This window comes from Solanum lycopersicum, chromosome 1, assembly GCF_036512215.1.
Source record: "Solanum lycopersicum chromosome 1, SLM_r2.1".
In the NCBI taxonomy this organism is placed as follows: Eukaryota; Viridiplantae; Streptophyta; class Magnoliopsida; order Solanales; family Solanaceae; genus Solanum; species Solanum lycopersicum.
The window spans coordinates 93,855,598-93,869,947 of NC_090800.1; the positions used below are offsets into that span (position 1 = coordinate 93,855,598).

The 14,350-nt window shown below is 38.0% G+C and overlaps 1 protein-coding gene across 2 annotated transcripts; it reads left to right on the forward strand.

Annotated features, from left to right (window-relative positions):
• Nucleotides 1-1,626: 1,626 nt before the first annotated feature.
• On the forward strand, nucleotides 1,627-13,150 carry LOC101264868 (E3 ubiquitin-protein ligase UPL3). 2 transcript variants are annotated; one of them, XM_010317077.4, is made up of 18 exons: nucleotides 1,627-2,957; nucleotides 3,040-3,150; nucleotides 3,309-3,425; nucleotides 3,537-3,707; nucleotides 3,781-3,942; nucleotides 6,357-6,605; nucleotides 6,706-6,827; nucleotides 6,968-8,384; nucleotides 8,987-9,082; nucleotides 9,398-10,939; nucleotides 11,064-11,288; nucleotides 11,375-11,479; nucleotides 11,652-11,732; nucleotides 11,823-11,891; nucleotides 12,019-12,147; nucleotides 12,227-12,349; nucleotides 12,522-12,679; nucleotides 12,765-13,150. In XM_010317077.4, exons 1-17 carry the CDS (start codon nucleotides 2,061-2,063, stop codon nucleotides 12,585-12,587), a joined length of 5,682 nt encoding a protein of 1,893 aa, XP_010315379.1. In that variant the 5' UTR covers nucleotides 1,627-2,060; the 3' UTR covers nucleotides 12,588-12,679; nucleotides 12,765-13,150. The 2 variants fall into 2 exon arrangements, with proteins under 2 accessions (XP_010315379.1, XP_004231037.1); XM_004230989.5 differs by having other exon boundaries at nucleotides 12,877-13,150.
• The last annotated feature ends 1,200 nt before the right edge of the window (nucleotides 13,151-14,350 follow it).

Below are 14,350 nucleotides of genomic sequence, written 5' to 3' on the forward strand. Positions count from 1 at the left end.
TGCATGATGAAGGTGTGTTTTGCATTAAATTTTCACCAGGTAAAACAATTACATTTACTCAAAAGTCATAATGGTCTCAGATTTGAATTAACTCCTTGGCTCCGCGTCCACCGAAAGTCGGTACGACTACTCGGGAGAAATAAAAGTATCATTGCTTACCCACAATAATCAATGTGTTGACACAAGCATTAATAGACAACACATTATGACCTTGTGCTGTCTCTATTTTCATGAACATTTTTCAAAAACAAGTTTATTGTGTCTTTAAAGTCTTTTTGTAACGATTTTAACAAATTTTGTGCTCTGTTTTGCAGGAAAGATGTTCAAGTGGCAAGGAAAGAAAACAACTGAAAAATAGTGCAAAACCAGAATATGGATACAATTGACGGGCCATAGTTGGTGATCGTAGATGAGCAACTCATGATAGTTGAGGAAAATCGGGAAGTCCGATAAAGTGTGAAACTATGAGAGGCAACGAAGCTCCGTTGATTGATCGACAGACCGTACTAGTGAACCATCGTTTGGTTCAAAGAAGGTTCCAGTACCCGATTTGAAAGATTTAAAGTATGGAGCTACGGAGGAACATCGACGGACCGTGTTGTTGGTTCGTCTTATGATTCAAAGAGGATACCATTCGAGTAGAGAAAAATATTATAAGTCCTGACTGACGAAGGCAGTCTACAGACCGTCGATTGATTGATGGCCCGTCATCTGGCAGTAGAATAAAGCTGTGCAATCTGAACAAACTTTCCTTATTTTAATTCATTTTTCTTTAAGACTATGTTTTCTATATGTAGAGTATAAAAACCTTGTTGTTAGGGTTTGCTACTTTTGTACTTACATATGTGAAATATGTCGAGAGTGCTTCTTTAATTTTGATATTTCACTCATACAAAGTATGGTTTAGAAAATAGAACCAAAAATCGAGTCAAATCGGGAAAAAACCCGACTATTATTTTGGTTTGTCTTGATTTGATGTTGAAAAAAAAATCTGACCATATTTGTTTTGGTTTGGTTTCAACTAAAAACAACCAACCCGACATTATATATATAATTAAAAAAATTTATTTTACAAGAAAAGTACTTACTTTGATATAAATATTAAATATCTCTTATATTTTTTCATAGTTTTTATCTTTTAATATATTTATTTCATATTTGGAAGTTAGAATTCTTAATAATCTAATAAAGATTATAGTTCATATATATTGATAATTATAATAAAGTTTAGGGATGATGCCCCGAAATCTCAGACACACACTTATACTATACTAAGGTCCTATTATCCATTGAACTTATTTTATTAATAATTTTTTACCCCCTTTTGACGTACGTGGCACTATCTTGTGAGCCCAACGATGATTGACTTTTTTTTTTTCAAACCAGTGCCACGTAGGCTAAAAAGGTAGAAAATTACTTATAAAATAAGTTTAGGGGTAATATGACCTTAGTATAGTATAACTGTGTCTCTGAGATTTGGGGCATAGATTGAGGGGTATTTGTGCATTATCCCTAAAGTTTAAATAAAAATCAAATTAATACTAATACAAAAAAAAATTAATTCAACGCTAAAAATAATCAATCAATTAATTCAATAATATATGAAATCATACCTAACCAATGGACGCACAAACTCAAAAGTTTTGGAAGTATAAAAATGAACCGAAGCCTCTTTTTTTTTTTAAAAAAAAGCATCTTATTCGATCTCTCTTCATGGACGGAAAAAATAAATAATTCAGCAGACCCAAAATTATTTATAGAATTAGGGTTTTCTTTTTAGCTCTCTCTCTACATCTTTGCCTTTCCTCGGTTATATTCCTCTTCTCTCAAAGTCCGTATATCGCTTTGTTGATTACTAAAAGCATTTCATTGGAAATTGATTGCTCTGATTTGGGACTGTTAACCGATTGTGATTGGTGGATTTAGCTGAATCAATAAAGATCCTTTCTTTTGGTTAAAATTCTTTAATTTTTTTATGAATTAGGGTTTCTCATATATGATTATGATTTCGGATACATCGGCGAGCTGATTCACGGTTCTGAAGGGGTTTTGGGTTTTGTATGGAAACTCGGAGCCGGAAGCGGGCGGAGGCCACCTCATCAGCGCCTTCTTCTTCTTCCTCTGGGCCAACCACTCGCGCCGCTAAGAGAGCCCGTGTCACCAAAGTTTCTACTTCTACTTCCACCGTCAATTCCACTCCCGTTGCCCCAACTGCATCGATCTCTACTCGTTCCCGCATCACAACTCGTTCTCAGGACTCACTAGCATCTTCTACACCCATGGACTCCACCAATGAATCTTCTGGGTCAGCTAGCCGAAACCGCCGTGGTAAGAACCCTAGTCATGGTTCCGATAGGGATAATTTGGATAAAGGTAAGGAGAAAGAACATGAGGTTAGAGTTAGGGATAAAGAAAGGGATAGGGATGCCGAGCGGATTCTTGGATTGAACATAGATTCTGGTGGTCCTGGTGAGGACGATGACAATGATAGTGAGGGCGGTGTTGGGATTTTGCATCAAAATTTAAATTCAGCAAGTAGTGCTCTTCAGGGACTGCTTAGGAAATTGGGTGCTGGATTGGATGATTTACTCCCTAGCTCTGGCGTGGGGTCGGCATCATCATCCCACCAAAGTGGCCGGCTCAAGAAGATATTAGCTGGTTTAAGGGCGGATGGGGAGGAAGGAAAACAGGTTGAAGCTTTAACTCAGCTGTGTGAGATGCTATCCATTGGAACAGAAGACTCCCTCTCCACATTTTCTGTGGACTCATTTGTACCGGTACTTGTAGGACTGCTCAATCACGAGAACAATCCTGACATTATGCTTCTTGCGGCCCGTGCTCTGACCCATTTGGTTGACGTTCTACCTTCTTCCTGTGCTGCTGTTGTCCATTATGGAGCTGTTTCATGCTTTGTAGCTCGCCTGCTTACAATTGAATACATGGACTTGGCTGAACAGGTGAGTGAATTAACTTGTGTGGAACATGTACACGTTAAGGATTGTTTTTTTTAACTGTGATGCTAATGTTTGCGTTTAACAGTCTTTGCAAGCTCTAAAGAAGATATCTCAGGAACACCCAACTGCTTGTTTGAGGGCCGGTGCGCTGATGGCTGTGCTTTCTTATCTCGATTTCTTTTCTACTGGTGTTCAGGTAGAAGAATTCCTTTCATGATAAACTGTATCATGGTATTGTATAATCTTTGATTAACTCTATCCTGATTTTATGGAATTCAGTTTTAGTGAAACAAGCAACCTTCCAGCTCCTTATAGTACCTATATAATTATTTCTAACTGTTTATCCTTCCATAGAGAGTAGCATTGGCCACTGCTGCTAATATGTGCAAGAAGCTTCCTTCAGATGCGTCTGACTTTGTCATGGAAGCTGTTCCTCTCTTAACGAATCTCCTCCAATATCATGATGCAAAGGTAAATCATCATCATGTTATCTTCCCATACACCCTCTTCCCGAGCCCCTCCTAGTTTGGTCAAACAACACTTTGTTTCTTTAGTGTCATCTTTTGGTGTTGGTGTCTACAGGTATTAGAGCATGCTTCTATCTGCTTGACCCGTATTGCTGAAGCGTTTGCGTCATACCCTGAAAAGCTTGATGAACTTTGCAATCACGGACTTGTTACCCAAGCTGCCTCCCTCATCTCAACCAGCAACTCTGGAGGTGGACAGGCTTCACTCAGCACGTCAACCTACACAGTACGTTAAAATCCTCCATATGTTGGTTATTTACGATCTTGATGGATGTATTCTGACTTGACAAGTGTTACAGGGTTTAATTAGGCTACTTTCGACATGTGCTAGTGGATCTCCGCTTGGAGCGAAAACCTTACTACTGCTTGGAATAAGTGGAATACTCAAGGATATACTATCAGGTTCTGATCTTGTGGCCACTGTGTCTATTTCACCTGCCTTGAGCAAACCTCCGGAACAGGTGTGCATCACTAGTTTTAGTTTAAATTCATGCTACAATTGTTATTGTTTCTTGTAAACAATTGAAACTAGTAGGTCATATTATAGTATAGATTTTCTATAGCATTGAAAAATAGTTGACTAAGCATATGTCAGTTTGCTAGGCAGATGTGTGCCATATTTCAATTTTACATTCGTTCTTTGTTGAAGTGCAAGCACTACATGTTCGTAAGTCATTTGGATGTCAAAGAAGTAACAAAATGAGTAAAGTGCCTGGTAGATAAAACCTGTTTTGATCAAATATAGTACTCCATGGTCCCCACATGGAGTAAAATAATTATCATTTAAGTTATTTTTTGGAGAACGTTGTTTTTTGAGTTAGGTTTTTCCCCAGTATATTGGAAACAATCTCTCTACATTGCAAAGGTAGAGGTAAGGGTACATCCTGCCCTCCCCTGACCTCACTTGTTGAATTACACTGGGTGTGTTGTAATTTATTCTTGGTAGTTGAAATCAATTAAAATTGATGTCCCAAAACAAATACTTATAGTGATCTGAAATCTTGAACTAAGAGAAAAGAGAATTACCAAAGTAAGGAAGTGGAGAACCTGACAGCTTGACTTATGACCGTTGGTTTAGATTTTTCAATTTGATATGCCTAATTGCCTATTCTTAGTCATAACTATGCATTACTTCTCATAAATATAGTCGTTTAATTCATATCACTATTATTCTTAATTCTTTTAAAAAACTAACATTTCTAGATTGTCTTTCAAATAACCAGGTCATTAAAATACTTGAATCATATTAGGCATTCAATAGATAACAATGTGCTTCTCTCCTCCTACTCCAATAGCACACTTCGGTCAATTCTTCTCTCGAATAGACAGGTTATGGAGAACCACCACCAAAAACAATTCAAAGAGAAGAGTTCCTCTTATTTTCTGTCTGGAGTAAATTTAGATTTCATCATGAAGGATTAACTGCCAAACTTGTACAGTAGGTAGGTATTAATTCAAGAAATTAAACTTCAAACTAGTTTATCAATCATCAAACTCTGATAATAAAGAAAATGACTTCATGAAGGGATTCTTATCATAAATCATAGGAAAGAAGAGTTGTAATCAGGAGCATTAATATCAAAGGCGAAAAGCGGAAAAAAGCTCAAGGTCCGTGGGGCTTTAAGTGCTAAGTGCAAATAAAGTGTGTACGGCTTCAAAACTAAAGATACCTTAGCTTATGGGACAATCATACCCTTTTTATTATAGGGTTGGGGGAATGTAAAGAAGACTAAATATCATTATAGAACAAATTCTGTTGTCCATGTGCATAATAGTATGTACTATAGTGCAGATATCGTGTTCCTTCCGCTTTGTGTGTGGCTGCATCACATATCTGTGCTGTGTTAGGTAGTATCTTGACTGCTTTTTTGAGCGGCTGTGCAAAGCCCTCTGCAGGTCCAACCTCAATAATTGACCTTCTTGATACTTCCCTTCCCGCTTGAACATGGATTATCCGGGTTATGCACCTTTGAATATACATATACCAAGTTTGTCTAATAGTACGTTAATCATCCAAATTAAATAAAATTAAATCAAAAGTCACCTATAACACGTCCAAAAATACGACATTCCTCATGTTTAACTATTATGGCTAAACTAATCATTTGACTCATTACCTTCTGAAAACAAGGTAGTATCATTACAATGTGTTGGTAGTCCAGATACTTGTTTTCAACTTCAACTTGAAATAACTTTTTGCCACTTCAAACTATAACTGTCCAAATCTCTACTTGGTGTCCTATTGGAGAACTGGAGATCACTACCGTTATTGAGAAATTCATTGTTTTTAGCTTCAAAACTTGGTGGATATTGAATATTCAAATTTAGTATTCTAGAATGTCAATCTAGTATTATGAATAATTGGTAAAACAACCTTCAAATATAAGTTTTGGAACACTTCATGGGTTTCTGGTTAATTTTTTTTATTAGTATTTGAAGACTCAAATTGTTTGCACGGATGTCAATTGAACATTAATAGTGTAAATATGACTACGTGATTAAGCTCGTCATGGGCAGACAGAACTATCTAAAAATAATTCAACAGCTTACATTTCTAGAGTATGTTTTGAAGAACCTTACAACAACATATGTAGTATCACGCAAGTGAGGCCTGGGAAAGGTAGGATTTACCTATCTTGGGCATTATAATTTTTTAATGTGTTATTCTGCTAGTTGACTCGATTCTCTTGTGAATTTTGAAGGCAATCTTCGACTTACTAAATTTACTCTTGTTGCAAAATCATCTGGATTCGTGGGCACTAGTCCTTGAGCAAATGCCATGAAATGATGCCCTCTCTGTTTTGTACAAACTATTTCTTCTGAAAGCTGCTTGTATCTCTTATAATGACATTAAATGAATTTACTCACTGTTTAGATTTTTGAGATCGTGAACCTGGCAAATGAGCTCCTTCCTCCGCTGCCTCAAGGAACCATCTCTCTTCCAACCGGCACTAATTTGCTCATTAAAGGTTCTGCTATAAAGAAATCTTCTGCTAGTGGTTCTACCAAACAGGAGGATATGAATCCATCTTCCCAGGAGGTTTCAGCTCGAGAAAAATTGTTGAATGATCAGCCTGAACTTCTGCAACAATTTGGAATGGATCTTCTTCCTGTTCTGATCCAGGTTAGGATTATTATTACAATCCATTGTAAATTGCTGCGACCATCTTACAACTGCCATGGTGGAGATTTACCAGACAAAACCCTGTTGTTTTACTCGTTAGGTATACGGATCCAGTGTGAATAGTCCAGTTCGCCACAAGTGCCTCTCAGCTATTGGAAAGCTTATGTATTTCAGCGGTGCAAATATGATTCAATCTCTAAATAACGTCACTAACATATCAAGGTATGAATATAAACAATACAAGCTTGCAATTTTTCTTCGGGCATTGATCTGGTATGGAATGGTTATCCAAGCAGCAATCTTTATTTGCGTCATATTTCTTTGGTAGTGACGGTAGTGCTTCATTTATGATTCCTATGTAGTTTCTTGGCTGGAGTATTGGCTTGGAAGGATCCTCAAGTGCTGGTGCCTGCTCTTCAAGTAGCAGAAATACTAATGGAAAAGCTTCCTGGAATTTTTGCCAAGATGTTTGTGCGAGAAGGTGTTGTTCATGCCGTAGATGCTCTGATATTGTCTCCCTCCCTAGGTTCTTCTACTTCCCAGCCATCTTCTGCTGAGAAGGAAAACGATTGTATACTCGGGTCATCTCGTTCTAGACGTAACCGACGTCGTGGCAGTAATTCAAATGCAGATGCCAATTCCATTGAGGATCCTAAAAGTCCAGTTCCAGGGAGTGGATCACCACCAAATTCAATGGAAATACCAAAGACCAGTTCTAACCTTCGGATTGCAGTCAGTGCAGGTGCCAAATCTTTCAAAGATAAATACTTCCCTTCAGAATCTGGGGCTACTGAGGTTGGTGTTACAGATGATCTTTTACGATTGAAGAATCTCTGTATGAAGTTGAACACTGGTGTTGATGAACAAATATCTAAACCTAAAGGAAAATCAAAAGCTTCTGTTCCTCGGCTTGGGGATATTTCTGCCAGTAAGGAAGACACCTTGGCTGAACTGGTAGCTTCCATGCTGGGGGAGCTCAGCAAAGGGGATGGTGTATCAACTTTTGAGTTCATTGGAAGTGGAGTGGTTGCAGCTTTGCTGAACTATTTTACATGTGGATATTTTTCAAAGGAAAGAATCTCAGATGCTAACTTGTCTAGGCTTCGACAACAAGCACTCAGAAGATACAAGTCTTTTATTTCAGTTGCCCTTCCTTCCAGTGTAGGTGGGAATATGGTTCCTATGACTGTTTTGGTTCAAAAGCTTCAAAATGCTTTGTCTTCCTTGGAGCGGTTCCCTGTTGTGCTGAGTCATTCTTCAAGATCATCTACTGGAAATGCACGACTTTCTTCAGGTTTAAGTGCTTTGTCACAACCATTCAAGCTACGCCTTTGCAGAGCTCAAGGAGACAAGACCCTTCGTGACTACTCTTCAAATGTTGTATTGATCGATCCTTTAGCAAGTCTAGCGGCTATTGAAGACTTTCTGTGGCCTCGAGTTCAGAGAGTTGAGTCTGGTCAAAAGGCCTTGGCATCAGTAGGCAACTCTGAGTCTGGGACCACCGCTGCAGGGGTTGGTGCTTCATGCCCATCGACCTCTACTCCCGCTTCGGGATCTCGTCGTACACGATCTAGGTCAGCGGTTAATATAAATGATGGTGCAAAGAAAGACTCACCACAGGAAAAAAATGGAAGTTCATCCAAGGGCAAAGGGAAGGCTGTTCTGAAGCCTGCTCAAGAAGATGGCAAGGGACCCCAAACAAGAAATGCTGTTCGAAGACGAGCAGCATTGGATAAAGAAGCAGAAGTTAAACCTGTGAATGGGGAATCTAGTTCTGAGGTATATTTCTTCATACCTTCTTTCTTTATTGAAGACCGCAGTTTAAATAGTAAGTTATGTAATAATAAATAAATGAGAAGATGTTAAGAAAAAATACAAATGAACGAGTAAAAATATGATTAAAATTTGTATTTGGCGCATCTTCATCTTCATCAATATTACAGCAGAAGAGTAATTTCTATTATATCCTTCAAAATGAAGGAGATAATCTTGATACAAGGGATGTCATTCAGAAATAGCATAAAAGAGAAATAGGATACAAGTGGAATAAAAAATTGTATGTTTGCACTGAATAATAACAAAAGCACAGAATTGTCTGGTCTTGCCCAATATAAAGTAGGGGAAAATAAAATTTCTGACCTAGTCACATGTTTCTATAACCTAAACGAATATGAATTAGTTATGTCTCTCTTTTGAATATCTTTTTGATAAGGCTCTCTCTTGACCATTAGGTTTCATTTGCTGAAATGAAACAGACAAATGCTTATTTAAAACTTTGATGTTCCTCTGAATCTTTTTGCTTCCATTTTTCATCTCCCGATTAGTTGCTGGTTTGCATGACAACATTAACTTTCCACCCCACTGCTTGTTGTGATGTTTAGGATGATGAGTTGGACATGTCACCTGTTGAAATTGATGACGCTTTGGTTATTGAGGATGAAGATATATCTGATGATGATGAAGATGACCACGATGATGTAAGCTATTGAACTTCTCCTTGCTTTTTTTAAACCTTGAATCAAGATCCTTGTTTTTTAAATTTCAGATTATGGCATTTTTAATTAACTTAGGTAACAGATAGTCGTGTTGCTTGGGCTCTTCAAAACGTCCATGCATGTGTTGACACGGGGCGCATCAATATTTTGCTTGAGTTCGAGCAACATGGTTGAGAGCAGATTTACATTCTCAATATGCATTTTTCAGCTCATCTCCCCAGATCAACTTGAGCAGCTCTTTTAATTTTGTACAGTTGTATTAAAGATGCTTTTCTGAAATTGTTGCTGATGCTTTAGGTGTTGGGTGATGATTCTCTTCCTGTTTGCATGCCTGACAAAGTTCATGATGTCAAATTGGGCGATTCTTCGGAAGATAGTCCTGCCACTCAGACTCCAAATGATAATCAGACAAATGCTGCTGGTGGTTCAAGCAGCAGAGCTGCTTCTGCTCAGGGATCTGATTCTGTTGAGTTCAGGAGTGGGAGTTCTTATGGTTCAAGGGGTGCAATGTCATTTGCTGCAGCTGCCATGGCTGGACTTGCATCTGCGAACGGTAGAGGTTTGAGAGGAGCTAGAGATCGTCATGGTCGCCCTCTATTTAGCACTAGCGATCCACCCAGACTTGTATTTTCTGCTGGTGGAAAGCAGCTTAATAGACACTTAACTATCTACCAGGCCATCCAGCGCCAACTTGTCCTTGACGAGGATGACGAAGAGAGGTACGGTGGCACTGACTTTCCGTCTAGTGACGGAAGCAGACTTTGGGGTGATATTTATACTATCACATACCAAAGAGTTGACAGCCAAGCAGAGAGGTCTACGAAAGGGGATGGGAGCTCAACTTCCACGAAGTCTAATAAAGCTAGTTCTTCAGCAAGTGCCAGCGCTGATCCCTCATTGCATCAAGCATCATTGTTAGATAGTATATTACAGGGAGAACTTCCTTGTGATATGGAGAAAAGCAATTCTACTTACAACATTTTGGCTCTTTTACGTGTAGTAGAGGGATTAAACCAGCTGGCCCCACGATTACATGTGCAGTCAGTTATTGATGATTTTTCTGAAGGCAAAATATTGAGTTTAGATGAGCTCAATACTACTGGTGTCAAAATTCCCTCGGAGGAATTTGTAAACAGCAAGCTCACTCCAAAGTTGGCCCGACAGATACAGGATGCTCTAGCCCTTTGTAGTGGGTCTCTTCCATCATGGTGTTCCCAGTTGACAAGGTCCTGTCCGTTTCTTTTTCCATTTGAGACTCGGCGCCAGTACTTCTATTCAACGGCCTTTGGATTATCTAGGGCTTTATATCGGCTTCAACAGCAGCAAGGTGCAGATGGAAATGGATCTACCAATGAGAGAGAAGTCAGGGTTGGGAGACTACAGCGCCAGAAAGTCCGTGTCTCTAGGAATCGTATTCTGGATTCTGCTGCAAAGGTAATGGAGATGTACTCTAGCCAAAAAGCTGTTCTCGAGGTCGAATATTTTGGTGAAGTTGGAACTGGTTTGGGCCCAACTCTGGAATTCTATACCCTGTTAAGTCGGGATCTGCAGAAAGTTGGACTGAGAATGTGGAGAACAAGTTCCTCATCAAGTGGACATTCAATGGAAGTGGGTGTGGATGAAAAATTGAGTGGGGGTGATAAAGAGCTTGTCCAAGCACCTCTTGGATTATTCCCACGCCCTTGGTCATCAACTGTTGAAACTGCAGATGACAACCACTTCCCGAAGGTGATTGAATATTTCAGATTGCTAGGGCGTGTGATGGCGAAAGCACTTCAAGATGGGCGGCTATTGGATCTTCCTCTGTCAACTGCATTTTACAAGCTTCTTCTTGGCCAAGTAAGGACTTCTTTATGTTTTTTTGTTTTGCATGTGATTGCCATCTGTGATTTAATTGTTGCATTTGTCTTTCTATTTTATGTTTTTTTTTTTTTGCTAACATTTCTTTGCTTCAACATTGTAGGAGCTTGATCTGTATGATATTCTTTCTTTTGATGCTGAGTTAGGGAAGACTTTGCAAGAGTTGCAAGCTCTTGTTAGCCGTAAACAAAATCTAGAATCAATTGGAGGCCAGGGCCAAGAGAACATTAATGATCTGCATTTTCGTGGGATCCCAGTTGAGGATCTTTGTTTAGATTTCACACTCCCAGGCTATCCTGAATATGTTCTGAAAGCAGGCAATGAGAATGTATGCTGCTTTTCTTGGATGCCATTTCATCTTTTTGTCCTCTTCATCATTTTGTTTGATTTGTATACTTCAATTGGAACTTGCAGGTGGATCTCTGTAACTTGGAAGAATATGTTACTTTGGTGGTTGATGCCACTGTGAGGACTGGAATTGGGCGGCAGATGGAAGCATTTAGATCTGGATTCAATCAGGTTTGTTGCTATCATGGGATTTTAGCTAATTAGAGGTGCATCTAGAGATGATATTTAAATGATAATTTTGGTGCAACTTTCACTTATTCAATTCATCAGTTACCTGATACTTCCATGATATCATCTTTCATCTTACGATAGTGAAATAACCTTTAGGCTCCGCAACTTTCAGGTTTTTGAGATTTCAGCTCTGCAAATATTCTCTTCTACTGAGTTGGACTACCTGCTTTGTGGCCGTAAAGAGTTATGGAAGGTAATGTTTCGTTTCTCATGAACCCAGTATAAGACTGTGATCTTGTATGCGTCCGGCTCTTATTGAATTTCACTTCTTTTGCTTATCCAGGCTGAGACGCTTGTAGATCATATCAAGTTTGATCATGGATATACAGCCAAGAGTCCCGCCATCGTATATGTAAGTTTGTTCTTCAGCTATTAGTAGAAGTGTACTGCCTGAGACAGTAATGTTGTCAAGGTAGCCTTCGTCTGTCTATTATATTGGCTTCAAACTGATGTCCACTTTCAAATTTGATTCTGATCAGTTATTGGAGATCATGGGAGAGTTCACTCCTGAGCAGCAACGAGCATTCTGTCAGTTTGTGACTGGTGCTCCCCGGCTTCCTCCAGGTGGTCTGGCCGTGCTCAATCCTAAGTTGACAATAGTGAGAAAGGTATGCTGTAGTTGGCTAAAATATTAGTCCTATCTGTTAATTCTCTCTGCAGAGGCTGACTGTCATATCCTCTGAGCAGCATTCATCTAGTGCTAGCAATACAGCACCAAATGGTAATATGCCATCAGAATCTGCAGACGATGATTTACCTAGTGTGATGACATGTGCTAACTACCTGAAACTGCCTCCCTATTCTACTAAGGTATGATTTCTCCCCAATTTGTCGGCTGTTGGTATGGTGTAACTTTTCCCCTCATCTGCTTTCCTATTACAGTTGTAGAATTTTTCCTACTCTTGTCCGTCTTGTCTCCATCTTTGTCTTGGGAGTTGGCAGGGTCAAATGATATTGTTAATCCTTACACATCTCTCTGCAGGATATAATGTACAAAAAGTTGCTCTATGCTATCAATGAAGGTCAAGGATCATTTGATTTGTCATAAGTTACATGACAAATGGACTTGTGTATACAACTTGGAAATTATTGGCGCCTGGTCCTAAATAATGGCGGCATCCTCAACTAACACCCACCTAGGTTTGTATTCATCAGAATCTGCATATAGTTATATTCCTTTTCAACAGCTTTTCCTCTATTCTGATTGCTAGTTTCATTACTGCAGCGTTGTTATGGAGATTGTAAAATGAACAATTTGTTTGTTTGTTTTTGAGCCATGCATTTAGTCCCCGCTGATTTAACTCGAGCATTTGTGTTTTGGCTGCTTTGTTTCACAGCTTACATTGGCACCTTGCTTTGTTCGAATGATGAAGACAGGATTTTTTTCTTTTGCGGGTGTTCTTTTGCTACAAACAGTTGTAAATATGTAGGAAGATCATCTTCTTTCAAATTTTGACTTTTTAAGGTCGTGCAGCACATACATGTAAGGGCACCGACGTTGCCGCCTTTTTAGCTTCTTGCAGATATGAGGAACGTTGTCTCTCTGATATTTCAGTTATTAGTTAATTAAAATGATCCAATAAATTGGCCAACTTAGTTGAGGGCCACAAAGCTGCATGATTTTGGGAGCATAATTATTTGAAGTGTTTGTATAAATCACAAGTTACAGGTCTGTTATCCAAGAAGGAAATACTAGTTGGAAGTTGCACAAAGTATGTGATAATTTAAGGATAGAATGTGATCGCTCTCTTTTATTGTCATGGGACACCTGTTTAATGCGAGTTTTGAGACTTAATTCTTAATAAAAGGAAATAACAAAAAAATGAAAAATAATATACCATATAGGATGGAAACCGGCAATAAAATTATATCAAATCAATGCATTTTTTTATTATTATTATGTGATTTAATGTTAAAATGAACTATAAATTTAAATAAATGACATATTGACCTCGATGCAGATTTTAACATCAGTCGGAGATAACACTCACCTAACTAGGCTAAGCAACTTTTAGAGGGAGCACGTATTTTTGACTTTATTAATTTAATTCATTTTGATTCATCAAATTCAATCCAAACTTGTTCATATTACCGATTAGCGGTGTACCTGAAAATTTACTATTTCATTCCTTTGAAAACAATTCGCAGACTTTATATCCATTTTTTTGGAAAAAAGAAATCGATCGAAAAAGAAGAAAAACGATTAGAATCTACTTATTTCATTTCTTTCGGAAAAAAAAAATGAAAACTCTCAATTATATTCGTCCATTGAGAGAAGAAAAAAAAATTAAAAATTTTTATTTCAATTTTTTCAGAAAAATAAATTTAACTGAAAACTCTTTATTCCATCCATCGACTGAAAAAGAAACGAGGTCCGTTAAAAATTTCGAAATCTTAGTTGCTCTTAAAACTGCTACATTTCGTTTTATTTTCATCCAAAAATTGGGCGATATTATTAGTCAAGCACCATTTGTTTTCATTTTTCTCTTTATTAATGTTTTGAAATTTTTTGTTGCTCTATTTAACTATATTTAAATGAAACTTGATGTTGAGATTATCAATACTTTTGTTGTTATTACAAGATTATAAAGAATCCTAAATATTAAATACGAAGGATTTATAGGTGAGCTAAATGATTTTCTATCTACTATGATCCCATGTCTTTCTTTCTTTGTATTCGTTTGTTTGCTCCCAAAATTTTAATGAAAAGAGAAAGATCACCAACAACATTTTCCTGTGGATTTTAACTTTAAAAAGTGTTATTCAGATATAGTTAACGCGAAAACCAAAATCATCTAATTGTATTATATT